The 26,308-nt window shown below is 45.6% G+C and overlaps 1 protein-coding gene and 2 long non-coding RNA genes across 5 annotated transcripts in view; 2 read left to right on the plus strand and 1 right to left on the minus strand.

The window, feature by feature from the left end:
• LOC138763115 (zinc finger protein 271-like) overlaps positions 1–24,521 on the minus strand; it is a 77,002-nt gene extending 52,481 nt beyond the window's left edge. The window contains exon 1 of one of the 3 annotated variants that reach the window (XR_011357323.1): positions 2,479–2,724. Coding sequence is in view for 1 of the 3 variants with exons in the window: in XM_069936785.1 (XP_069792886.1) it covers positions 24,359–24,506 (148 nt within the window). In the remaining 2 variants the exon portion in view is untranslated. Of the gene's footprint in view, positions 1–2,478; positions 2,725–24,358 lie in introns of those variants that run through there. The other 2 variants (XR_011357324.1, XM_069936785.1) reach the window with 2 other exon arrangements.
• Positions 2,116–10,758, plus strand: LOC138763126 (uncharacterized). The gene is made up of 2 exons (XR_011357329.1): positions 2,116–2,787; positions 8,948–10,758. It is a non-coding gene; the product is annotated as an uncharacterized lncRNA (long non-coding RNA).
• On the plus strand, positions 15,530–21,890 carry LOC138763111 (uncharacterized). The gene is made up of 2 exons (XR_011357320.1): positions 15,530–15,634; positions 20,356–21,890. It is a non-coding gene; the product is annotated as an uncharacterized lncRNA (long non-coding RNA).
• Positions 24,522–26,308: the final 1,787 nt, after the last annotated feature.

Below are 26,308 nucleotides of genomic sequence, written 5' to 3' on the forward strand. Positions count from 1 at the left end.
TCTTCCTGCAGGCTCTGAGATTCATGAGCAGCACGGTTAATGTAGTGGTTATTGCAATGCTGTTACAGCACCAGCAATTGGGACGAGGGTTAAGATCCCAGGCTATCTGCAAGGAGTTTGCATGCTCTCCCTGTGTTTGCAGTTTACCCCATGAGATCCAGTTTCCTCCCACCCTCCAAAACTTACCAGGGATTGTAGGTTAATTGGGTGTAATTGGGCAGTACGGGCTCATGGGCTGAAAGGGCCTGTCACCATGCTGTAGGTCTAAATTTAAATAAATAATTTGGTCCAGAGAAACGCTGTATGATCTGGTTGTATCAGTCAGTTGATAATAAACTTGAACCTGTGGAACAAGAGGGCTAATGACACATCTTTTTGTTTAAAATGGAGTTGTCCGCTCATAGTTCTCAAAATGAGCAGGCCTGTTAACTGGGAAGATCAGCAAGTCAAGGTCCAGATTTATGGGGTCCATTAGGCCTTGAAACCTGCACATGGGACATAAACATTGTGAGAGGATAAATTAAGCGAACAATGCCAGGGCCTGTTTTTCACTGTTGGTTTGGAGAGCTCTGAGCAACTAAAATGTGTAGATTAGATAAGTGTGAGTAGTGAGCAAGTTCTTTCAACTTCTCACACTGGAATCACAATTGGTGCCAGTTCCTCTGAGACTCTCCAAGCCACCATCCCAAACCAGAGTCTGCGATGAGAAGGGCATTTTGTTTTGTTGGTCTTTCATGTTACTCACTGCACTTTTCTACACTTTTACACCCTGTAAATGTTATTTCTCCCTCATTGATCTGATTCCTTGAAAACCCGCTGATTTTATCTTGTTACAACTTGAACATGAAATGGAACATTTGGTCAAGGTGCTGAGCTGCTCCCACACGATCTTACAGATTTTTGTCATACAGCACGTTAACAGGCCATTTCAGCCCACAAGCCTGTGCCACCCAATCACCCTACAATCCCTGATGCTTGAAGACCTGGTGAGTTTCTCCAGCACATTTATGCCTCGCCATCAGGTGGATCGGAAATTGGCTTCACACAGAGTGGGGAAATCTATGGAATTCTCTGCCCAATTAAGCAGTGGAGGTTGCCTTGTAGAAAGTATTTAAGACACGTACAGATAATTTTAATGTTGTGGGGAACAGGCAGGTAGGTGGAGCTGAGTCCATGATCATGATCAGATCAGCCATGATCTTATTGACTGGCAGAAAAGACTCGAGGGGGCATATGGCCAACTCCAGCTATCCAGAAGTAGAAGCTCAGTGAATACAGAGAGGAGAAAGAAACTGAAGAGTATTCAGCAGGGTGAGGTGGTTGGGGACTAGTATGGGGCAGAAACACAGACAGGAGGGAAGATACCAGGATGCTCACAGTGTGGTCCCAGATGGACAGAATGGCCTTGTCTTTGTTCTCTACAATGAGTATATTACAGAGATACAAGGGGATGAGACAAAGTTTTCAAACACAGCTGCTTTATTTGGTACAGATCCAGGATATAAAATTCAATTTTTGTAATTGTAGCACCAATGACCTAGGTTCGAATCCAGTCCTGCCTGTAAGGAATCTGTACATTCCCCGTGATTGGTAGGTAAATTGGGCAGCACGGATTTCATGGGCCAGGGAGCCTTCAACCTTGTTGTATTGTTAATGTTTCAAAATATATAATCACTAACATTGACAGAGAGCATCTATTCCACCTCCACTTCCTGCTGCCAATATGTAAAAACTCACTCTTCTCCAGACACATTCCCTTTCCCGTCCTCCCCATGGAAAAAAAATTCACGAGTGTGAGATCACACACCACCAAATTCAAGGGCAGTTTCCTTCCCTGCTATCAGACACTTGAATGATCCTCACATTTGTAAAATAATTCTGCTTTTGCCTTGAACTGACTGATCTGTCCCTGTAACTGCACTCTTGCACTGTGACTTATTTGTTGGATTATGTACAGGATGTCAAGCTAGACTACTCCAAAACAAACGTCCTCACTGCAACTTTGTCTATGTGACAATAAACTTGAACTCGAAAACAAATTACAAATTGACAACAATTGGCCTCAATAACCACAAGACTCCAGTCCCTCCTGGTGTTTGAGTGAGTGATGTTTAAATATTCCACCCTCAGCAAACTTTACGTGAACTCGCTCGTGTCTCACCAGGCTGTTCGATTGGGTGAAGTGCTTTCCCATACCTCCCACCCTCTCCGCTCAACGTCCTCCCCTTCCCTCCTTCCTTCGCACCCACTCCCTCACTCTTCCTGCCCCCTTTCCCACTCCTGCTCCCTCACTCTTCTCCCCTTTCTGTTTCCCCCCCCCTCCTCTCCTCTCCACCCCCCCCCCCCCCCCCGGAACCCGCTCGAACCTCGGTGCTGCCCTCCCTCCTCCCTCAGGCCGCCCTCACCCCCGGCAGCACCGGCTCCACCTCAGGGCAGTGCAGCCCTCCGACCGCTCCGCCTGCCCGCGGCAAGTCTCACCTCCACCTCCGGGCCCAGGCCGTGATTTCCTCCGTAGACCGGTCCGTTGCTGAGGGAACTGCGCTCAGCGACGTTCGCGGGTTCTGAGACGTCAGATCGCACACGCCTCGGCAGGACACGCCATCACGTGACAAGCAAGCCACTCCCCTGGAGGGGAGCTGTCAATCAGGAGCCGCAGCAACAACACATGCGCAAAGAGGTTTCCCCGACCCTTTCGAGGTGGAATCTGCTCCCGGGTCCGGAAAAAAAGGGAAATAAAGGGGCGAAGTGGGAAGAATCCGGAAACAACAAAAAATAAAACTGCGACGGGTAAGTGTCGGTGGGATGGGGTTCGGATGATACACTATTACTTACATCTTAAGACGATACACGTGCTACTGTTCTGGCCCGATTCCACGACTGGTACCGAGGGAGGCGTAACTGCCTTTATTAGGGGATTCCACGGTTAGGAGTTACAGAGGAAAGGCGGGCCAGCCTTGCATAGGGGATGTAGTGCCAGTGACATTTCACCACATCGGCTCGGTGAGTATCGGACGCGCAGGGTCCAGGCTCGGGCGCACGGGGTCTGGGCTGGGTGAGGGTCAGATGGTTGGGCCCCGGGCTCAGGGAAAGTTGGGCTGGCTGGTCTCCAAGAGATGGACTGCAACGGCGATAGAAATACAGACTCATTACCGCAGTTTACTTTCCACCTTCGGCTCATGAGGGTAAAACCATGCAGGAGCTTTATGGTCCCATCTACGAAGCCCAAACTTCCCACCCTGATATTGCATGAATGCAACTTGCCACTTCAACTATGCCAACATAAAAACCGTCTTATCGCAGTTTCAAGCGCACGTCACATTTGCCACCAGAGGAGAGAACACCATGGTGTTTTCAATGCTGTTCCTTGGCCCCACCAAGCCAATTTGTAGGGAGATCAGGATGTGGGGCAAGTGATGGGTGCAGGATGAAAGGACTGCATTGAGACTGTTAGAAATAGATGTACCTTCACAGAAATTGCTCGAGACAAAAATTGAGAACAAAGAACATTTATTAAACAACAATGCAAAGTTGGGTGCTTCCCCTTACCATGGGAATACACACATACACTGGGGCTCACCCAACTTTTATACAGTTCATTTCAGTATAGGAATACCCTCCCCCTTACATTCTTCTGCCTCCTGGAGCGGTTTGGCATTAGGTAATCCTGCCTGCCTACGTACTGTTTCTGTGCACTTGGAGGACCAGGGGGTATCCTGTCGGTGTCTTCTCATGTCATTATCCTCATTGTCCTTATTCACAACCTTGCCCTTGTCCCCATTCACACCTTTCCGACTCTCAGAGCTACGTCTCTTCATATGCAGAGTTCGCTAATCCTGTCTAGGGTTTACTAATTTAATATACATAACTTGATAAATCTGTGTAAGGCTTACTAATTATATATATGTAGAACTTGGTACTTCTGTCTAGGGCTAGGAGACCCTTATCTCATTCATATTACCTCTACTTCCTACATTCCATTATTCCTTGACTCTCCTTATCTTATTCATAGGGTGGGCTCACTGATCCTGTCGAAGGGACTTGAAGGTTCTTATCTTACATAGGCTGACTCTGCTTCCTGCATCCTAATTTCCATGCTTAGCCTGTTCATACTAGTTTAATCCATCACTCCATGTGTCTGTACTAGTTTCCCCATCTTTCATATTTTCATGTCAAGTTTACTCATCTCTCACAAGACCATTGGCTGAAGCTCTTCCAGGGAGGTGACCACTGACAACAGTGTGAGAGATGGGAAAATTGATCTAAAATTATGAACATGGAAGAAAGTAAAATTCATCAGTTAATGGCTGTAACCAGTACAAACAGGATGAGCTTGGGGATTAGGATGCAGGAAAGCAGAGTCAGCACGATTAACATAAGAATCTTCTTTGTGACAAGAGCCACCATAAGACTAAGAAAAGGAATGGTAAGGTAACAATAGAATGTAGGAAGTTGAGGTAGTGTGGATCAGATAAAGGTCTCCTAGCCCTAGATAGAAGTACCAAGTCCTACATATCTAATTAGCTAACCTTACACAGATTTATACATATTAAATTAGCCAACCCTAGATAGGATGAGTCAACTCTGCATACCAAGAGACTGTAGCCCTGAGAATCAGGAAGGTGTGAATAAGGACAATGACATGATGGGACACCCACAGGATACCCCCTGGTCCTCCAAGTGTACTGAAACTGCACGTAGGCAGGAAGGTTTGCCTATGCCAAACCCATCCAGGGGGCAGAAGAATGTAAGGGGGAGGGCACTCTGATACTGAAATTGACTGTATAAAAGTTGGGTGAGCCCCAGTATGTGTGTGTATTCCCAGGGTAAGGGGAAGCACCCAACTTTGCATTGTTGTAAAATAAATGTTCTTTGTTCTCAATTTTTGTCTCGAGCAATTTCTTTAAAGGTACTTCAATTTCTAACAAATGGGGGCTCGTCTGGGATCACACTCCCTCCACTGACAGAGTACCCCGACGACGAGAGTAGGTGCACCCCAGCTGATTCAGCTGGACTCACGGACGACGGGTGGCTGGTCAGTGGAAGAAGCGAGTGATATCCGAGAAGAGGCATTGAGAACAAACGACGGGAGGAAGCGCGCTAGAGCATTGCTACTGGAACTCGGTAAAAGTAATTTTACTTGCCTATCAGTATGGGAATTATGAGTAGCAAGGAAGAGAGTCCTGGTTCAGGATGTGAACACCAGATAGCTACGTACAGCCCGCTTGGGTTGATGTTATCTGAGTGGGGCACGGGAAGGACCCGTGGGAAAGACAAACTGACAATGGTCAGGTATTGTTGTATTGAATGGGTTAAACGCCCGGTTAAAGGGAGCTCCGTGTACTGGCCAAAGTTCGGATCCGAGGATGAATGGATGTGTCAAGCTTTGAACATCTGGCTCAATCAAAACCAGAGAGAGACAATGTTGAGAGCAGGGAATATGCAGCCTGCTGGCTCAAGGGACCCATTGAACAACTGGTTTTGAGTGAGAAAGAACTCAGGGATAAGAGAGAGGAGGAACCTTTTGTCCCTGAATCACAGGGGTGGGATGTGCTACATTCCCTCCCTCCACCTTATGTTCCTCCTATGCTGGCTCCTATCTTTCCTTCCCCTCCTATGACCTACCCTTCTGCACCTTCCCCTCCTCCCCCACAGTTAGAGAAAAGAGAAGAGAATAGGAGTGGTATGGTAACTCGCTCACAAAGCGGTCGATTACCATCTCCGTTGACAGGAGAGAGAGATTGTTGTAATTTAGAACAGAGTGAGAACCTACAGGAAGAAAGGGCAGGTAAATGTGCCCTTGACCAGTACGAAGGTAAATGTGCCCTTGACCAGTACGAAGGTAAATGTGCCCTTGACCAGTATGGAGGTACGTAACCTACTGGAAGAAAGGGCAGGGTCAGAAATAATAAGCTAGAAGTTAGCTGGATGAGACCCCTGCGGGAGGTTCCCGTGGGAGGGGGTCTCGGTTTTGTAAATAACTTTAAGAAAGAACTGACCTCCCTGATAGAAGATCCCCAGGGATGTGCCGAACAGTTAGACCAATTTTTGGGACCAAATATATATACAATATGGGGGTCTCGACATAGAATCCCCAGCAGGGGAACAATTGGTACTAACAGGTTTTGTTACCAACTCAGCCCCAGACATTAGGAGAAAATTACAAAAGACAGAAAATTGGCATGAGCAGGGAATAACCCAGCTTCTACAGATCACACAAAAAGCATTTGTCCAGACATCTGAGGATAAGCAGAAAGCAAAGGCTAACATTTTGATGCAAGCAGTTAAAGGAATAGTAGATGAGTAACATGAAAAAGGCAGGGACTGTGTGCCAGCTCCTGAATGTTGGGAGAAGCGTCGGGAGTGGGAGTGTAGAGACCAGAGATAATTTCATAAATCACGACTTCCCACTTCAGTCACTGACCAATATTGATTAAATGTCATAAATGATCGTTTTTCAATACTGTAAAATTAGCGAATTTAACTACCAGTTAATTCCAATTTATGAAATAAATTGTATTCAAATGTGATTTTGCACAGGGAGTACCTGAGAGTTGAGTGATGTTATAACATTTGCAGGGAGAAATGTTTGCGCAAATAGGGTGAGTTCTACACGTCTTATTTTAAGTGTATGTAAGATAAAGAAAGGATCTGATGTGTAAAGTGGCTGGTTCAGCCAGTTGAAGGGGGAGTGTGCATGTCCCTTTAAGTGCACTGTGGCACTTGAAATTGAGGCTTCAGGCTCTTGTCTTGCAGTTAGAGGTATGGAGCCCTATCAATAGATTTAGTACATTTCTTCTACACATTCAGCAGTCAAGGTCCATGAGTTTAAAGATCACCTACCTCTGGAGAATAAAGATACCTCTGGGGATTCCTATCGGGATTCCTATAAGTTTAATCATTCATTTCTCTGGTGCATTTTCCTCCGGAGTGAAATTAATGCCTCAGCACAATTTCTCTGTATTGCCGCTGTTATTTAATTCATGATAACTTTCCCCCATTCATCAGGTTTATATTTAAATCCAGTAGTGCGGAAGTTACATTGTAAATAATCACGGAGGTAAACCTTGCGCGACTGGATTCAGCTTAATGGAGAAATAAACCTGTGAACTGGTCTATGGTGGTGTGTGAGTACTGCAATAGGTGGAATATGATTTAAATTGGTGGCATCGTTCAGAACAATTGGGCACATAGGAATAATAATAGCATTAATTACTCACAGATCTTGTACCTGATACTATTCACTACGTCCCTGCTTCAGGACTGGGAAATTGGCATGGTACAGAGAAATTGGCATGGCACCAATATTTCTTGATTCACTAATGACTCCACAAGCTCCAGGATTCATGCAGCAAAACTTTAAGTACAATATTATAGAAACTAGCCGGTACTTAAATGATTGTGTGTGCAATCAACATTGGAAAAATATGAAAGGTAATACAGGTGCTCCCCTACCTATGATTTTACGATGACACAATAGCATGACTGTCATTTACTTTCATATAATGTGTTAAAGGTCATCACAAGCATCGTTGATTTTTCCAATAAACTTTGATAATTCCTCTAAGGCGAATTTTTTGTAGCCTCGTTGGTTAATCACATTTTCGGAAAGCTTACAGGGACTGTTGGGAGAGAGCAGGGTAGTGGGATCCGTATGGGGACTGATACAGCGCTGTCGTTAGAGAGTGGGGCAGCGGGATCTGTATGGGGACTGATACAGTGCTGTCAATGTTAGACAAGGTACGTCTCCAATTAAGATTTTTTTTCAACTTATGCTGGGTCTGCTGGAACGCAACCCTATCGTAAATTGAGGAGCACCTGTGATGTTCTTCTATCTAAAGCCAGCTTTACATAAACTCTTATCATTCTGACAAATCTAGGTCTAAGTCTAATTTTCCTCCAGCCTTTGAGCAAGCGCTTCCACTGCTGCATCTTACTGATCACCTCCTCACCAATGAATCAGAAGACCATGGTGTATGGCACTCACTGCACAAGCAGTCTGAAAATGTATACAAGCCTGTTCAACTTCATTTTACAAAATCAACAATCGGTTCCAGGCTCCCCAATGCTCTCTGTGGAGAGAAAATTGCCAGATTTTTACCCTTTTAATGCCCTTGGTTATGTTTGCCTCTTCTCAAAGATTACATGGCTGCACAGAGGAGCAAGGCTGAAAGTGCCTTGAAGTAATCTGTTGGCTGCACTTGTGACCTTTAGTCAGAAAATGCATGGGCTCTTGTCTCACTTTGGGTAGTGTAGCGGTTAGTTCAACTATATTACAGTGGCAGTGATGAGTACATCGATGTGAGGGGGTTGGAGGGTTATGGACAGGGAGTAGGTAGGTTGAACTAGTTGGAGTATCATGTAAATCGGTGTGGACTAGAAGGGCCAATATGGCCTGTTTCCGTACTGTTATTGTTATATGGTTATTATATGGAATATGGTTGTGAGCTGTGGCACAAGGCATTTAATTTTACAATTACAATAGCGATGTTAAATAATCGTCAAATTCATTGCCGTCGGCAGTAAAAAAGACATGTCTTATTCCCACTCGGCTATTTTAAAATAAATTCAGTTACAATACAGTTAATATCACTCGCCGAATCATTATGGCTAATTGTGTTCTTAAGGCAGAACTAAAGGTTGAATGTTTCAAGTTCTCTTGCAGGGGCTCTTGTGCTGCAATGTCTGTTATGTACTCACTCTAACAAATTGGAGGGTTGTGCCCCATACAGACAAGCAGCTCCAACTGCATTTTAATAAGGTCTAACAATTTCAAAACCCATGGAAATATGGTTTGTGTTTCATTTTACAATTTTTACACCAACACAAAGGAAAGTCAGATTGTTATTCATTTTATTAAAATCTAGTGATTGGTTATATGTAAAAGCATGGCAAGAGGATCAACTAAAACCTGCCTGGGATGGTCCCTACTGTGTACTTTTAATTACAGACACCGCAGTAAGAACAAGAGAGAAAGGCTGGACCCACATTCAAAGAAGCAAACCAGCTTCCGGACCACAACATCACGACACACAGACTCAACCCTCAACCTGGCGTGCAGTTCCTCATCCTTCAGACCTGAAACTTACACTGCGCCGTGACAAAGTGCCGTAATGTTACATTTATTGTTGTATTTTTAACTGTTTATTTTTTTAGCTGTTTATTAATTTATTGGGGTATTGTTTGTTAACTGTATATGTCACTTCAGTACTTGCTATGTTTTAAGTCCTCCTGGAATAGGGGCAGCAGAGGTTACAATTGTGCTACTTTACAGTGTAGACAGGGCATAGATTTAGGGCATTTTCAATACGGACCAGGGGGAACACAGTAGCGATAGTCAGTTAACAGCCTACATAGTGATTAATCAATGTACATTTCACACACAGGGAGAGACTCACAGGCAAGCTGCAAAACACAATTAAATCACGAGAAACAATCCCCCCCACCCCCCCCAGCTTGGTCTCTTTTCATCACCCCGTGAAGGGGAGCACCAGTTACCAACAACGTGAGCTGCTTGGCACCTCAATATCAGACTCCAGACAGCCTTCGGAGATCGGTGGCCCAAGGGTTCGGGGCTGAAGAGGACATCAGATACTAGCCACAATTCAACGGAATCGCCTGACTACTGCTACTCGTTCGCTGCTGAAGGCAGCGTTTCTCACAGACTACTACTCGTTCGCTGCTGAAGGCAGCATTTCTCACATACTTCGTCAGGACAAAGCTTACAAAAGTCGGGCGGTTAAAGACACTGCTTCAAGATTTCAACGTGAATCTGCCCATGCCCATGTTCAGACTTGGCAACTTCGGACTGATGTGGGATGGACTAGACTCTTTACTGAGAACTGGAGCCTGATACTCGCAACCCTAATAAGCAGCTGGACTCGCTACTCTGACCTTCATGGTGCTCCCCTACCTAAAGACTTTACACAGAGACTACAATTCGGTTATTGACCAGTTGGGTAAAACAACACCTTACACTTGAAAGATCAGTATTACTGATCTAAAAGAAAAGTGAGGAGGTGGGGGGGGGGGGATCAGTCACACTGACACCAATAACCAAAGATCAGTAACACTGATCATGGTGAAAGATCAGTGTTACTGATCTAAAAGAAAAGTGAGGATTGTGAGAGATGGTAAAATTGATCTAAAATTATGAACATGGAAGAAAGTAAAATTCATCAGTTAATGGCTGTAACCAGTACAAACAGGATGAGCTTGGGGATTAGGATGCAGGAAAGCAGAGTCAGCACGATTAACATAAGAATCTTCTGTGTGACAAGAGCCACCATAAGACTAAGAAAAGGAATGGTAAGATACAATAGAATGTAGGAAGTTGAGGTAGTGTGGATCAGATAAAGGTCTCCTAGCCCTAGATAGAAGTACCAAGTCCTACATATCTAATTAGCTTACCTTACACAGATTTATACATATTAAATTAGCCAACCCTAGATAGGATGAGTCAACTCTGCATACCAAGAGACTGTAGCCCCGAGAATCAGGAAGGTGTGAATAAGGACAATGACATGATGGGACACCCACAGGATACCCCCTGGTCCTCCGTGTACTGAAACTGCACGTAGGCAGGAAGGATTGCCTATGCCAAACCCATCCAGGGGGCAGAAGAATGTAAGGGGGAGGGCACTCTGATACTGAAATTGACTGTATAAAAGTTGGGTGAGCCCCAGTATGTGTGTGTATTCCCAGGGTAAGGGGAAGCACCCAACTTTGCATTGTTGTAAAATAAATGTTCTTTGTTCTCAATTTTTGTCTCGAGCAATTTCTTTAAAGGTACTTCAATTTCTAACAACAGTCATGTTAAAATCGAGGAGTACACAGCTCAGTGACAGGCTTCATCAACAAGCATGACACTGTGGTGTGCTGAAGTAGCAGCAAGCAAGCACAAACTCAGAAAAGACTGTACAACAGGCTTTATTCCAGGCTTTGTTCCATGAACACCAGTTCATGCTTTGGTGGCTCTCTGTGTGACTGGCTCAGGAGGGGCCAGCTCAGGTTTATATTCAGGTTGGCTGATTGACAGCTGGTCAGGTGGAGTCAGCCCCTTAGGTGGTCTTCCTGTAGGTTCAGAGATCACCTCTGCAGTGGGCTGGTGATCATATCACCACATTCATTGCCTTCTTAAAATTAAATCCAGGGGGTGTGTAAAAAGGGTGCTGGGTGATACTTGCAATTCAGGTAGTCCGGTGGCCGTCGGAATCTGGGACTGTCGTAGGGTTGGCTCCTGGTCAAGGCTCGGTGAGGGTGTGGTTGCCTGAGGGTTGGCTGGGTCTGGCGTATCTGGCGGGCGTCAGTGTGGGCAGCGTGATGTCAGAGGAAATCGGTTTGTGTGTGTCCAACGAGCAACAAATCTCTCTGAAACCAACTAGAACTTTCCTGAACATTAACCATTTACCTGTAAGCACCAGAGCCTGGTGAAAATTCATAAATGTTAAATTCTGCACACAGTATAAGAATTTCATGATACTGGTGAGCTTGGAGGAGTGAGAACTGAATGACTGGACTATTAAAGCAAAGAACTTTCCTGAAAAGATATACATTACATGCATATGCACTTAAAATTAGAAGGAATAAATTAATAGTAATAAGTTAAACTTTGATCCTATTTTTATGTTTAAAGAAAATTAAAAGCAACTCTATTTAAGTAACTATTTGTCTTGGAGAATTTATGTTGCTGCTGGGTTTTGGGGTCCTCTGGGCCTGTAATGGGCCACTCAACAGAAGATTAAGGTTTGGTAAAGATGAGAAATATTAAACCTGGTGACAAAGTGTTAGTTCTGTTTCCTACACATTCTAAATCCTCAGGACTAGGTTACTATGGAGTAAAGGTTACAACCTTGTTTATGTAATCCTGCAGTTTTGAAGATATTCGTTCCCAGTGGACAAAGTAGACTGTTTTCGGATCCAGGAGAAGTCTGTCACTTTGTGGAGCAATTGGCAAATAAACAAGAAGAAGAGTAAGGAAAATAACAAAAGGACTGTTAAAAATAATTATATAAATAGGTTTGAAAGTTAATAGTTGGATTATGATTTTAAAAAAAAAAGCTTTGTTTTATTGTTTAGAATAATATATTGTGATTTCTCTGGGGGAGGGCTGGGGATGGGGGAGGGATAGTCTACTGAGAAATCAGTTGACAATTGTGGTATATACCGTAACCCATGAAGTAAAACGATTGTGGTTGTCTTGCGAGGTAGCAAAGGCAACTCATTAAGGGCGATCTCTGTTGTTTTCTTTTCTACAACTCTAGTCCTTTTATAGTTTTTTGTTATTTTCATATTAATTGGTAAAGAATAAGAACATTCAAAAGTGTGATTTTATAGGAAGAGAGATGGACGGGTTGAAGAGGTGGCACAGAGGTAAAAATGGGTTGATAGGATAAATACATTGAAATATATGACAATTAATATTAATGGATATCACTAATTTGGCTCTGTCCCATCCTGTGGCTGGAGCCGTGGCTCCTCCCTTTTGACCCAGTCTAAAAGCTCCAACATCATAACCCCTCCCCAGAAAGCCTGGGTCACAGCTTAGGATGACCTTCAAGTTTATTGTAAATAAAATCCTATAGTTCCGTTACTCAAGTCTTCTGAGTTTGTGGCCATTGGAATTGCATTGGACACATCAAAATAACCACACAAGGGATTTTTAGAGTGGATCAAACAGATTTACTCTTCATCACCCGTGCAACATTTTAAAAGCCCAAATTACGTGTTCAACGTGCACTGACATCATCACACACTGACATCACATGGCCAGTTTGCTGCCTCCTGGGAATTGTAGTGCCGCCATAGTGCTGCTACACAGCCCTAACCCCTCACCCACCTCCCCCTCCAGAAATGACAGAAAGGTTTGTCTGTCTTTTAGGTTGTCAACCTCTGTGACAGAAGGTTGGCTGCTGCAGTAAGGAAGACTTGTCCACATGAGCTGGTTTAAGCCTATCAACAGTGAAAGACTGTGGCTTCCCTCCAATGTCCAAAATACAGGTCGACCTAGTTTGTCTGAGTATCCTATAAGATCCTTCATGGGGCGTCTGCAAAGGTTGACCAAGTGTTCCCCTACGGACAAAGACATATTTGCAGTTTTTAAGATCTTCGGGTATAAAGAAAGAGTGTTCTCCGTGAGAAGATGGTGGTATAGGGGTCAATTTTCCTATAGTCTCCCTTAGCCTGCTCAACAGTTCCTTAGGATCATTGCTGGAGTTGAAATGGTAGGGGACGAACTCCCCTGGGACCACCAATAGTGTGCAGTACATGAGATCGGCAGATGAAGCTTGGAGGTCCTCCTTTGGAGTTGTTCTAATGCCCAGTAATACCAATGGCAGCTCATCAGCCCAGTTTGGGGCATCTAACCGAGCCATTAAGGCTGACTTGAGATGTCGATTAAATCTTTCCACCATTCCATTGGCCTGGGGATGATAGCCATTTGTATGATGAACTGTTGTACTGAGCAAGTGAGACAAGGCCATCCATGGCGAGGAAATAAATTATGGTCCTCTATCTGAAGTAACATGCGCCAGTAAGCCAAAACGAGACACCCAGGAACTGAGGAACGGCCGAGCACAAGTGTCTGTATTAGCATCTACCATAGGCACGGCCTCAGGTCAACACGTAAACCTGTTTATTACTGTAAAAAGATAACAGTATTCTCTTGAAACAGGAAGCAGACCAATGATGCCCATGTGGACATGAGCAAAACACCGAGTAACTGCTGGGAAGGACTGCAGTGGTGCCTTAGTATGCCTCTGAACTTTTGCTTTCTGGCAGACAATGCAGGACCTTGCCATTTGTGTAACATCTTTTGTTAGGACCGTGCCACACGAACCTGTTGGAACTACAGTTCAGGCTCAGCTGTCCAGAAAGGTGGTAGCTTCGCAGCAATGTCTGCAGAGTACATGTTTGACCAAAAATATGCTTTTGGGCTAATCAGGGTCACCAATTGTGGCCACTGGAATAACAGTGGACACGACAAAATAACCACAAACAAGGTGTTTTTGGAGTGAATCAAACGGATTTACTCCTCATCCCCCACACAATCTTTTAAAAGCCAGAATCACGCGCTCAACGCACACTGACATGACCACGCACTGACGTCATGTGGCAGGTTTGATGCCTCCTGGGAGATGGATTGCCCCATAGTGCCGCTACACATTTATTGATAGTGCATCACTCAGCAGAAAGAAACAACCCCCAGAAACAATTGCAGTCCCTGTGACTATGATAAAGTTTATCTGTCCAGAGTCAATGTGTTTAAATAGAGTTTTAAATGTTGGTGACTTTTTACCCCCTCCATAAATCTTCGTCCGCGAAGCCAAGCCAAAGAAGAAGAGAAATGTTGGTCCAAACCAACCTTTCCTGAGATCTCTCCACTGTTGGTGGAGTAAGGTTCCACTTGCCTCTTTTGACACTTCATAATACATGCTTCGATTTGTGTTGTTCCCTGGAGAATTAGAGTCAGACTGTGATCAACAGGCTCTTCAGCCCAATAGGGGCCCAAACAGTGCTTCCAAGTGAAGCATCTGCAGGGGTCATCTACTGCATCTGGTCCTCCCTTTGTTGTCTACACTGGAGAGACTAGTCATAGACTGAGAGATCGCCTCTCTCATACTTCAGTTCTGTCCATCACAATAGCGGGGATCTCCCAGTGGCCACCCATTTCCATTCCCAACCCCATTCTCATCATTCCCATGCTGACATGGTGTCAAGCACTGCCAGACAGACTACCAACAAATTTGAGGAACAAATCCTCATGTTCTGTCTAGGCACTCTCTAACCAGATGACACTCACATCGACTTCCTCTGGGTTCCTTGAATCCCCACCCCATCTCTCCCCCTTCCCCAATCCTTTTTTCTCTCTCTCTCTTAACCAGATGCCACTAACACTGAGTCTCTCTGGTTTCTGTGAGACCCTGTCCCCATCCCTTCTCCTTTATATTTGCTCTTCATTCACAGAGCCACCCCTGTCCCCTGATCAATTCTCACTTTTTGTCTCCCATCCTCCTCTCCATGTCTAGTTATCACCGTTGTCTGTTCTCCCACGTTCCTCCCCTTACCCTTTTTCCCTTCTCCCTCAGCTTTATATTCAGGTGTCTGCCTGCCTTTTGTCAAAGCTTGAGGAAGGGCTCAGGCCCGAAACATTGGTCCTACATTTTGTCTTTTTACGACAATAATATTTATTCACCTCACATTCCCTCAAATTCTCCACAGTCAAGTGTCGAGGGCAATTAACAAGGTCAATTAACCTCCAATCCTCCAACATCTGTCGGGAAATAAGGGAATCCTAGACATTTCAGCTTGAAACCTTTGATTTCGACTGGCCATAGAGAATTTTTCACAATTATTATTGGTAATACGGGTGGTGTGGATCGCACACTTATTTAAGACAGGTTTCGGTATCTCCGTATCGTAACTAGATGGGCAGGTTGTCGATTTAATATAGGTGGGCGTGTTTTGCTGCCGTGACGTCATCCAGGAGGCAGGTTCTGAGTCTGGGACACATGCGCAATGGTGGTTCCGAACACGTCATGCTCGGGCGGAAGATGGCGGCACTGGTCGCGGACTATGGGTCGTCCGGGAGCGACGGGGAATCAGAGCCGAGTCCCTGGGCGCAGGGAAGCAGCGGCAGGTACCGGAGAGAGAGAGAGAGAGAGACGGGGGATTGGAAAGAGGAGGGAGGAAGAGAGAGAGGGAGGGATGTGGTTGAAGAGAGGGGAAATAGAGTGAATGAGAAGGGGAATAGGGAGAGGAGGAGAGTGGAGAACGGGAGAGAGAAAGAAGGGGAGACGGGAAGCGGAGTCGAGTCAGAGCAGCAGGGAGCAGTGGCAGCTACAGGATAGCGGGTGGGGGTGGGGATGTGAGTGAGAGGTAGGGAGGGAATAGACCGAGGGAGTAATGGAGAGGGGGAATTCAGCGAGGGAAAAATAGAATGGAGTGAGAGTAGGGAGGGGGGATAGGGAGAGAGTGAGTGGGAGAGAGTAAGGGTCAAGAGAGGGGAGTAGAGAGAGCGAGGGGAGAGAGATAGATTAAGGAGTGGGGAGGGAAAAGAGGGAGGTGTTGGAGAGAGAAGGGGAATAGATGTGGGAATTGGGAAGGGAGAGAGGTATAGAGAGATGCAGGAATAGAGGGGGAAGGGAGAGAAGGGAAATAGAGTGGGTAATAGGGAAGGGAGAGAGGGTGGTGGGGGAGGGCAGCAAAGGTGGGTGGGAGAGAGGGGTGAGGAGGGAGGGTGGGTGAAGGAAGCGGGCAGACGGGGGGAGGGAGGATGCAGGGGGGGGGGGTCCAGAGAAGGGGAGAGCATGGGGGAGTGGTGTCGAGCCGAGGGATCTGGGGTCTTGTTGTTGAGCAGAGGGAGAGAACAATACAGCACAGTACAGGCCTTTCAGCCCTTGATGTTGTGCTGACCCATATTTTCCTTAAAAAAAACTAAACCCTCCCTACCCTGTAACCCTTTATTTTTCTTTCATCCGTGTGCCTGTCTCTTAAATGCCCCCAATGTTTCAGCCTCCACCACCATCCCTGGTAAGGCATTCCAGACACCCACAGCTCTCTGTGTAAAGGTGTTTCCTTTAAACTTCCCTCTGTGCACATTTCCTCTGGAGTTTGCTAATCCTGCCCTGGGAAACAGGTGCTGGCTGTCCACCCTATCTATGTCTCTCATAATCTTGTAGACCTCTATCAAGTCTCCTCTCATCCTTCTACGCTTCAAAAAGAAAAGTCCCAACTCTGCTAACCTTGCCTCAAGACTTGTTTCCCATTCCAGGCAACAACCTGGTAAATCTCCTCTGCATCCTCTCCATAGCTTCCACGTCCTTCCTATAATGAGATGACTAGAATTGAACACAATTGTGTAAGTGTGGTCTCACCAGAGATTTGTAGAGTTGTAACATGACCTCTCTACTCGTGAATTCAATCCCCCCTATTAATGAAACCCAGCATCCCATAGGCCTTCATAAGTATCCTATCAACCTGTGCAGTGACCTTGAGGGATGTATGGATTTGGATCCCAATGTCCCTCTATTATGAAACAGTACATTAACCCTGTACTCAGCCTTCTGGTTTGCCCTTCCAAAATAAATCCCCTCACATTTATTGGGATTGAAATCCATCTGCCATTCTTCTGCCCAACTCTGCATCTTATCTATATCCTCTTGTAACCTTTGACAACCTTCAGCTCCATCCACAACTCCTCCAACCTTTGTGCCATCTGCAAACTTACTGACCCATCCATCCACCTCTTCATCCAGGTCATTTATAAAAATCACAAAGAGCTGGGATCCCAGAACAGATCTCTGCGGCACTCCATTAGTTACCAGGCAGAATACTTTACTTCCACAATTACTCTCTGCTTTCTTCCAAGCCAATTTTTTATCCACATATCCAAGGTTCCACTATTCCTGTGCCTTTTTGGATCATTCTCTTGTGGGGAACCTTGTCAGTGCCTTGCTAAAATCCATGTAAACCACATCTACCAGGCCACCCTCATCAATTTCTTTTGTTACCGTCTCAAAAAAATGACCTTCCCTTCTCAAAGCCATGCTGACTATCCTTGAGTAGACTGTACTTCTCCAAATGCTCGTATATCCTATTTACACAAAACTGGTGTAAGACTCACCAGTCTATGATTCCCAGATTCTCCCTATTACCTTTTTTGAACAAGTGGAGCATATTTGCCATTTTCCAATTCTTCGCCATCTCCCTGGAACAGATCTGGACGTGTATTGCAGTGAAAAGTGTTGTAGAACAGAGGGATCTGGGGAAGTATTGGGGAGCAGAAAGATCCAGGGAGTGTGGTAGAGTGGATGGATCTGGGGGAATGCCGGGGAGCGCAGGGATCCGGGGAAGTGCTGCGGAGCGCAGGTATCCGGGGGAGTCCCTCGATGCTAGCATCACCCTAACCCCTTTCCTCTGGTTTGTATCTCACCTACCCTCAGTGGAAAAAGCCTACATACATTTACTCTGTCTCTCCCCCTCATAATTTTAAATAATCAAATCTCCCTTCATTTTAATTTTAAATTGAGACACAGCATGGTAACAGGCCATTCCAGACCATGAGTTCATAAACCTGCATCCCTGGTACATTTTGAACAATGAGAGGAAACCGGAGCCCCTGGGGAAAACCCATCCAGATACAGGGAGAATATATAAGCTCCTTACAGACAGCCCTAGCTTTGAACCACGATCTGGTCCCGATTGTTGGTGTTATAAAGATGTTGCGCTGACCGCTAGGATAGCCGTGTCATTTTTCTATGCTCCAGGGAATAAAGTCCTTACCTGTTTAACCTTCCCTGTAACTCAGTTTCTGAAGACCCAGCAACATCCTAGTAAATCTTCTCCGCACTCTTTCAATCTTAATGATATGCTACCTATGATTAGCTGCCCAGATCTGCACACAATATTTCAAATTTGGCCTCACTGATGTCTTAAACAACTTCAACATAACATCCCAACTCATATACTCAGTACTTTGATTTATAAAGGCTAAGATACCAAAAGTTTTCTTCACAACCCTGTCCATCTGTGATGCCACCTTCAGGAAATAATACATCTGATCTCTGCTCCTCCACACTCCTCATGCCCTATCGTTAACTGTATATCTCCTACCTTGGTTTGCCCTTGCAAAATGCATCACCTCACACTTCCATTAAATTCCATATATTCTTACCAAAGGAATACTAAATCCTACCAACCCCGTAACCCTCTTTTTCTTCCATCCATGTGCCTGCTGAAGAGTCTCTTAAACACCTTTAATGTTCCAGCTTCACCATCATCACTGGCAAATAATTCCAGACCCCCCACAATTCTGCATTTTTAAAAAAAAACAACTTTGGGCATCTCGCACGGTAACAAGCCATTTCAGCCCATGAGTCCGTGGTGCTCAATTTGCGAACCATTAACCTACTCCCCCAGTACATTTCAAACTCACACCTGATGTCTCACCTAAACTCACTTAGGGGTGGCATAGTCAGTGTAGTGGTTAGCCCAATGCCTTTGCAGCGCCAGCAACCAGGACTGTGGTTCAAATAGAGTTTGTATGTTCTCACCCTGTCTGCATGGGTTTTACCCAGGGGCTCTGGTTTCCTCCCACCCTCCAAAACATACCTGAGGTGGCGGCTAATTGGGTGGCTCGTACTTGTGGGCCAAAAGGGCTTGTAACTGTGCTGGATGTCTAAATTTTGAAAAAATATTAAAATTTGTATAGATGTCCTCTGGTGTTTGCTATTCCTGCCCTGGGAAACAGGTGCTGGCTGTCCATCTCTGGTAGACCTCGATGAAGTCTCCTTTCATCCTTCTACGCTTCAAAGAGAAAAGTTCCAGCTCTGCTAACCTGCCTCATAATACTTATTTCCCAATCCAGGCAAATCCTAGTAAATCTCCTCTGCATCCTCTCCATAGCTTCCACATCTTTGTTGTACTGAGATGACCAGAACTGAACACAATTCTCTAGGTGTGATCTCACCAGAGATTTGTAGAGTTGCAACTTAACCTCATGATTCTTGAACTCAGTCCCCCTACTAATGAAGCCCAGCATCCCATAGCCCTTCTTAATGATCCTATCAGCCTTCTAAGCTCCAGGAAATAAAGTCCTAACCTGCTTAACCTTATCCTGTAACTCAGTTCCTAAGTCCGGGCAACATCCTAGTAAGTCTTCCTTCTGCACTCTTTCTACCTTATTGATATCCTTCCTGCAGTTAGGTGACCAGAACTGCACACAATGCTCCAGATTAATACCATTGCAATGTTAAAGAGAAAAATTGGGATGGTTCCATGAATGGGATGGATATGGGGCCAAATATAGTGTGTTGTTACTGGTGTGGGTGGGATAGATTCATGGCAGGATGGGCTGAGGGGCCTTTTTCAATAGCAAGGAGATCAGTCCGTGAGGGGACAGGGTGAGGGGGAAGGGGAAGAGAGGGCGGCGGTGGGCAGGTGAGTGAGAGGCAAGCGGGGGAGCGAGGCATTGGGTAGGTACGGGGGACCAGTCTCATCGCTCACCCACTCTCCATCATCCCCTCCCCTTTGCCTACTCATCAATCCTCCTCCAATCTTTCCTTCACTTCTCCCCTTCTCCCTCTCTCCCTATCCCCCTCTCTCCTCCCCACCACCCTCTCTCCTTCTCCCCCTCCCCTCTCTCTACCCCTCATCAATCCTCCTTCAATCATTCCTTCACTTCCCTCCCCACCGACCTCTCTCTCTTTCTCTCCCTCCCTCCCTCCCTCCCACTTCCCCCTTTCTTCCCCACTCTTTCCAACCCCATGCCCCCTCCCCCATCTCCCCCTTTCTCTCCCCTCTCTCTTCCTTCCCCCCCACTTCTCTCTCCCCCTATCTTTTCTCCCACTCCCCCCACAGGTCAGATCGAAGGAAGGTCTCATCCCCCCAGCAGGGATCTGCCTCGGGAATCCGGTCGGAGCTGCCCCCACCGGAGCTAGAGTCTGGGGCAGGGGGAGGAGGGGTCTTCGCCAACCCCTTTGCTCAGGAGCGGAAGGAGCGGCAGCGACTGCTGGAGCAGCATGTGCGGCTGACCCCCGGGCTGGCCACTGGCCCTGACATCTGCCTGGCCTTCCGCAAGGAAGGTCGGTGCCGGTACGGCGTCCGCTGCCGCTTCGCCCACGACAGTGACGTGCCTGGGGCCCGGGGCGGGGCCACAGACTCTCAGCCAGGGCCTTAAACCTGTTCCCTGCGGCCACTACTGAACCGGGGCCTTAAACCTGTTCCTCGGGACCCGACTCTGAACTGGGGCCTTAAAACCTGTTCCCCAGGATCCTGACTCTGAACCGGGGCCTTAAACCCATTCCTGGGGCCCGACTATGTACTGGGGCTTTAAATCTGATCCTAGTGTATGGGTCCTTCAGCTGGGGCCTTAAAACTCATTCCCCATCTTCTGGGACCCTCACCAGGGTTCATGACTCCAGTGTATCTCTGGGGCTCTGAACCAATCCCCAGGAATCCCAACCGGGGTCCAAACTCACCCCCTAGTGTTCATGGCCCCTGACCATAACCCATAACCCATCCTCTAGCCTCCTGGAGTTCCGACCAGAATCCTCTGTTCCCTGGGATCCAGGACCCTCTACCAGGGCCCTAAGCCCACCCTCTTATGGTCTACCCCTCCCCCGCTGGTTCCCACACCCCTTGGGACACTTCCCATCCCTGGGCGAGGATTTCAAGCTCCTGAACCGTCGAGGAAGCTGGGTGGAGGGTGCCCTCTGCAGCTCGAGCTCAATCAATGAGATGCGTTGGCTCTTGGAACTGAACCAATGGGGACTGTGAGTGTATGGAAATGAACCAATGGGGAGTGTGGGCACCTGGAAATGAACCAACCAGGAATATAGGTGCCTTGAAACGAATCAATGGGGTCTGTAGGGTCCCTGGAAATGAACCAATGTAGAGTGTGGGTACTGGGAAACGAACCAATGGGGAGTGTGGGTACTGGGAAATGAACAAATAGGGAGTGTGGGTACGTAAACTGAACCAATGAGTTATATGGAACTAGAGCTGAACCATTGAGAAGTGGAAGCTCCTGGAATTGAACCAATGGGGAGAGACCTCAGACGAGGTCTGTTTGACCAACCCCCGGACATGGGGAGCATCTGGGGAGATGGGAGACCCACTCTGGGGGTCCCACACTCAGGACAGAGGTTCCCCTGACTCGCAAGAATGACCCAGAAGAAGCAGCCAGCTGCCAGGTTTCCACAGTTGGAGGGGGAACCTGCCCTAGGACAGCAGGTGAAGACACTTCCATTGACAGATTCATCCCTGCTTTCCAGCTGTTGACGGACTTTGCAGTTTAATTTTCTTTTTAGAATATCTTTATTGAGTTTAATTTAAAAAAACATAGATTGAATAAGAGTATAAGGAAAAAAAAAACAAAAAAATTGAACATCGAATGTTGTGCATGTCTGTCTGTTTTCCATGCAAATTAACATGGAGCACTCTGGAAATGTCCAAGGAGGTTCAGTAGGGATAACATTTGATGTTGAATGTCATGACCATATTGAATTTAACCTTTAAGGTCATATGAAGTTCAAAAATACTTTTGCACCAGGGACACCTCAATTAGTTACAAGGCTGTATATCAATGTACATTCAGAATAAAAACAAGTGGCCAAACACAGTTCAAAATGGCCAAAAAAAACAAAGCAACATTGGCAGAACCTCCTTACAAGCCCATAGAGTCGGACAAAGGGGAAAGCACAGAGACAGCAGAAGAACATAAGTCTCACCTCTATTGATGGTTCCAGAAATGAAAGGGACAGGCAGCAGGACACAGAAAAAAAATACGTATTTATGCAGAATTATCATGAAGATTGTTGGGTAATGAGTATTTTATTTCCCGGGTAACCTGCTAGTACTTAATATAAATTGTGTGCACTCTTTCACATCAAACCCACTATATCAAAAATATTGAAAAATAAAACCACAAAGGAAAAGAAAAAAGAGCACCCCCCCCTCCCCCACTTTAATCAAATCCCTCTAAACAAGGCAAGCTTGGATATGTAATATACATAGGAAACGAAGGTTGACATTCGGAAACTGGACAATGCTTCTCAGGAACATCCAAATACCCTAACTCTTTAAGTTATGGTAATACTCCATGAATGGGGCCCCATGTCTTGTAAAAATTCACCTTTATATCTTTGTCTGATTTTTTTCTAAACTTAGGAAGGACACGGCCTCCTGTAACCATTGAGTATGAATAGGTGGGTTACTGTCCATTTCATCAAGATTCCCCGTCTAGCTATCAGAGGTAAAAGCTAAAATTCACTTCAGAGATAGTCAACAATATTTCCTCTTAGAACATAGAACACTATAGCACAGGCCCTTCAGCCCTTAATGTTGTGTTGACCCATATATTCCTTTTTTAAAAAGTACTAGCCCCCCTATCCCGTAACCCTCTATTTTTCTTTCATTCCTGTGTCTGTCTTAAGAGTCTCTTCAATGCCCCAATGTTTCAACCTCCACCACCATCCCCACAAGGTATTCCAGGCATCCACAACTCTGTGTAGTAAAAAAAAAAACACCCCTGATGTCTCCCCTCCCTTCACTTTGTACACATGTCCTCTGGTGTTTGCTGATTCTGTCCTGGGAAACAGGCACTGACTGTCCACCCTATCGATGCTTCTTATAATCTTGTAGACCTCTCTCAACCTCTTGAGGAAAACCAAATGGGAGCAATAAGGGCCATGGTTCTAATTTGACCTTAAAAATGATTGATAAAGTTTAAATAATGCATTAAAGAGACTCCGAGGCATGAAAGCAGTAAATAAATATTCCATTATTCCCGTGCTAAAGAAAAGTGTGACAGCAAGCGTGCAGATTGTCTTCTTACGGGCGGCCGAGCAGACCTTGTTTGCTTGTCCAATTTCCTTTTGGACCATGAGGTTGGGTGAGAGACAAACTAAAGAACACAGGGTGAAAGGGGGTGTCTTCACAAAGCGTGGTGGGAATGTGGGCTCAAATTTACCGAGGAGAATTTGGACAGGAGAGGTGCAGAGGGTGATGGACTGGTGCAGGTCAGTGGGATTAGGAGCATATTGGTGAAGAGTGAAACACAATAGGCTGTAGTCATTGTGATTGTAGTAAACAAAACAAAATTATGGAGGAACTCAGCCTGAGCCCTTCACGGAAAATATAAGGCCTATGAACTGGGTGCAGGTCAGTTGGACGGGGTGAACTAGAAAGGCTGAAGGGGCCTGTTTCTGAGCTGTAGTGTTCTGTGGATTAGTCCTGGGTGCAGGGCTGGTTCCAGACTATTTTGCACCCTAGGCAAGGCCGACTAACTGCACCCCCCCCCCCCCCCAAAATTGACAACTTCAATTTTCAAAAACATGTTTTGTAGAAAAAAATGAAAACCACAAAACTTGAAATTGCTAAATTAATTTTAAATTGGAAGAATAAGTAACATCAATCTGATCATTTTAACTCAAAATACAAAAGAAAATATTTTGGCATTCAGTAGAATGAATCCCTCTGCCAAGGGCAACACAACATTCAAACCTTTTACTTCACACCTTTAAGTCTATCTACCTTTTAAGGCTACTTGGCGTAATCAATACAACATGTTAGAACTACATTTTGCTTACAGAGAAACAGACAAACTGGGTTTTAAACATAACCTCCTGGTAATAATCTTGTGAATTGTTAAAATTTATCTTGTAACACATTCAATTTCATGCACATCAGAATCTCACTTCGCAAGCCATTTCCTTTGCAAATTTTGTCACAAATTCAATCAGATCAAGTGCTAATGCCTGGGCATGTTCAATTGATTGAGTTGCCAAGCCATCTAATCTCCATGACAACATTGTTGAGTGTATGTAAGTTTGAGCTTTGAGAAACTACATTCACCTCTTACCATTGATACTGGACGCGTGAGAAGAATCCTTAGAGAAACCAAAACATTGGACACACAATCCAGGGGTTTTTGTTGTAGAATGAAGCGAAGTTCTTGTGGCTGCAAAGACATTGGAAGTCTTCAAGCTACTGCTATAAGTTCGCAACATAGATCTTACGCATCAATATTAAGATCATTAACATTTTTATTCTGAATAGATTATCCAGATTTCACAACACTGATGTAAAAATTTCATATGACAGGACTATTCCTTCAAATGTTCTGCTATTTCCCTCTAAACTCACAGCAGCTCATCTAGAAGAGTATAGAAGGTGTTGACACCAACAATTATTACATCACTTTGACATCTTCATTTGTCTCAGCACCTATATGAATGTATTGAGAAAATGCCTGTGTACTTCCATGTCAGCAAAATTTGTTGCATTTCATCCCCTGTGCCATTCAGACACTGAAGAGCTCCTACTTTTCCTGAGTCAGCCCCTGCATTCAAAAAGAGGGTTTGGTTCAGAACTGAAACAGTGGGAGTTTGTCTTTTATTGGGAGCTCTGGAAGGGTCTCTACAGTTACTTTAAAATATGCTTTGAAGTGAAAACCTTTGAGTGGCAGAAGATTATTTTTCTTTCTTTTAATTCTCCAAGTAAATGATGTGAAGGCATGTCAACTTTCCAAGGCAAAGCGACAGGGTCTCCAAAACATTTTTTTTACTGGCATTTTCCCTCCTTCAACAACAAATGGACATCACTCATCAATGGCCATTCGATTTTGCTTTAATGTTTATTCAGAAGAAATAAGTGGGGAATAATAGCAATGAATTTGTCCACTATAGTAGCCCACTAACCAGGGCACAACCTGGTACAGAAAATGGCTGACGAAGGCACTTCCTCATTGACACTGGTGCTGAAATAAGTGTCTGAGTTTATCACGGACATCCAACAGATCATGGGTAAGACCAACATGGTCCCACCCTGAGATCAAGTCTGTCAAGGCCCTGTTCCTAGGAATAGGCTATTCAGCCCTAACTAGGGCACAGCAGGAAGACCCTGAGATCCTGGCATACAGAACGACAGTTTTCAGGCTCAGGCTGGAGGTTATCACCATCGGCCCTGGTAACCAGACACTCCTCTGCAACAGCACCAGCAAACCCCACCCCATTGTGCCAGCAGCATGGATATGGCATGTCTTCAACGTGGTGCACAACCTGGACACCCAGCCATTAGGTCTTCTGATAAAATGGTGGCCAGTAGGTTAATCTGGCATGGCCTCCGGAAACAGGTCAGTCAGTGGGCCAAGACCTGCATACTGTGCCAGACGTACAAAGTGCAGACACACATCAACATGCCCCCTTCCAGACTTTTCAGCCAGTAATGATGTAGGTTCAGCCACGTCCATATTGATATTATAGGGCCACTACTGGTCTCCCGCGAAGCGATATATCTCCTCACCATGATTGACCCCTCAATGAGGTGGCCAGAGGCGGACATGCTAGTCGACACAACCACCGAGACCTGCTCCAGGGCACTGAATATACCTGGGTGTCAAGATTCAGAATCCCAGAGCTTATGACCTCTGATACACTTCACTTTGGGGCTCTGGGTGGTGCTGGCTAATTTGCTGGGAATCCAGTTGCACCATACCAGGCTTACCACCCTCAGGCCAACAGGTTAGTGGAGTGGCTCAGCTCAAGGGGCTTAACTGGGCAGATGAGCTACCCTGGGTCCTTCTGAGATCTGCTCCACACCAAAAGAAGACTTCAACGCCTCAGCAGCTGGTGTGCTGTTGGTGATACCGGGGAAGCTCTTGCCACCACTGACCTAGAGGACCCGATGGCCTATTGACTGAGGGAAAGATTGGGTACTCTCGCCCCTCCACAGCCTCCGCTGCATGGCCAGGCCAAAGCCTACATTCCTAAAGAGACCTGTGAGTATGTTTTTGTTTGGAGGGGAGCTCACT

This window comes from Narcine bancroftii, chromosome 5 (assembly GCF_036971445.1).
Source record: "Narcine bancroftii isolate sNarBan1 chromosome 5, sNarBan1.hap1, whole genome shotgun sequence".
In the NCBI taxonomy this organism is placed as follows: domain Eukaryota; kingdom Metazoa; phylum Chordata; class Chondrichthyes; order Torpediniformes; family Narcinidae; genus Narcine; species Narcine bancroftii.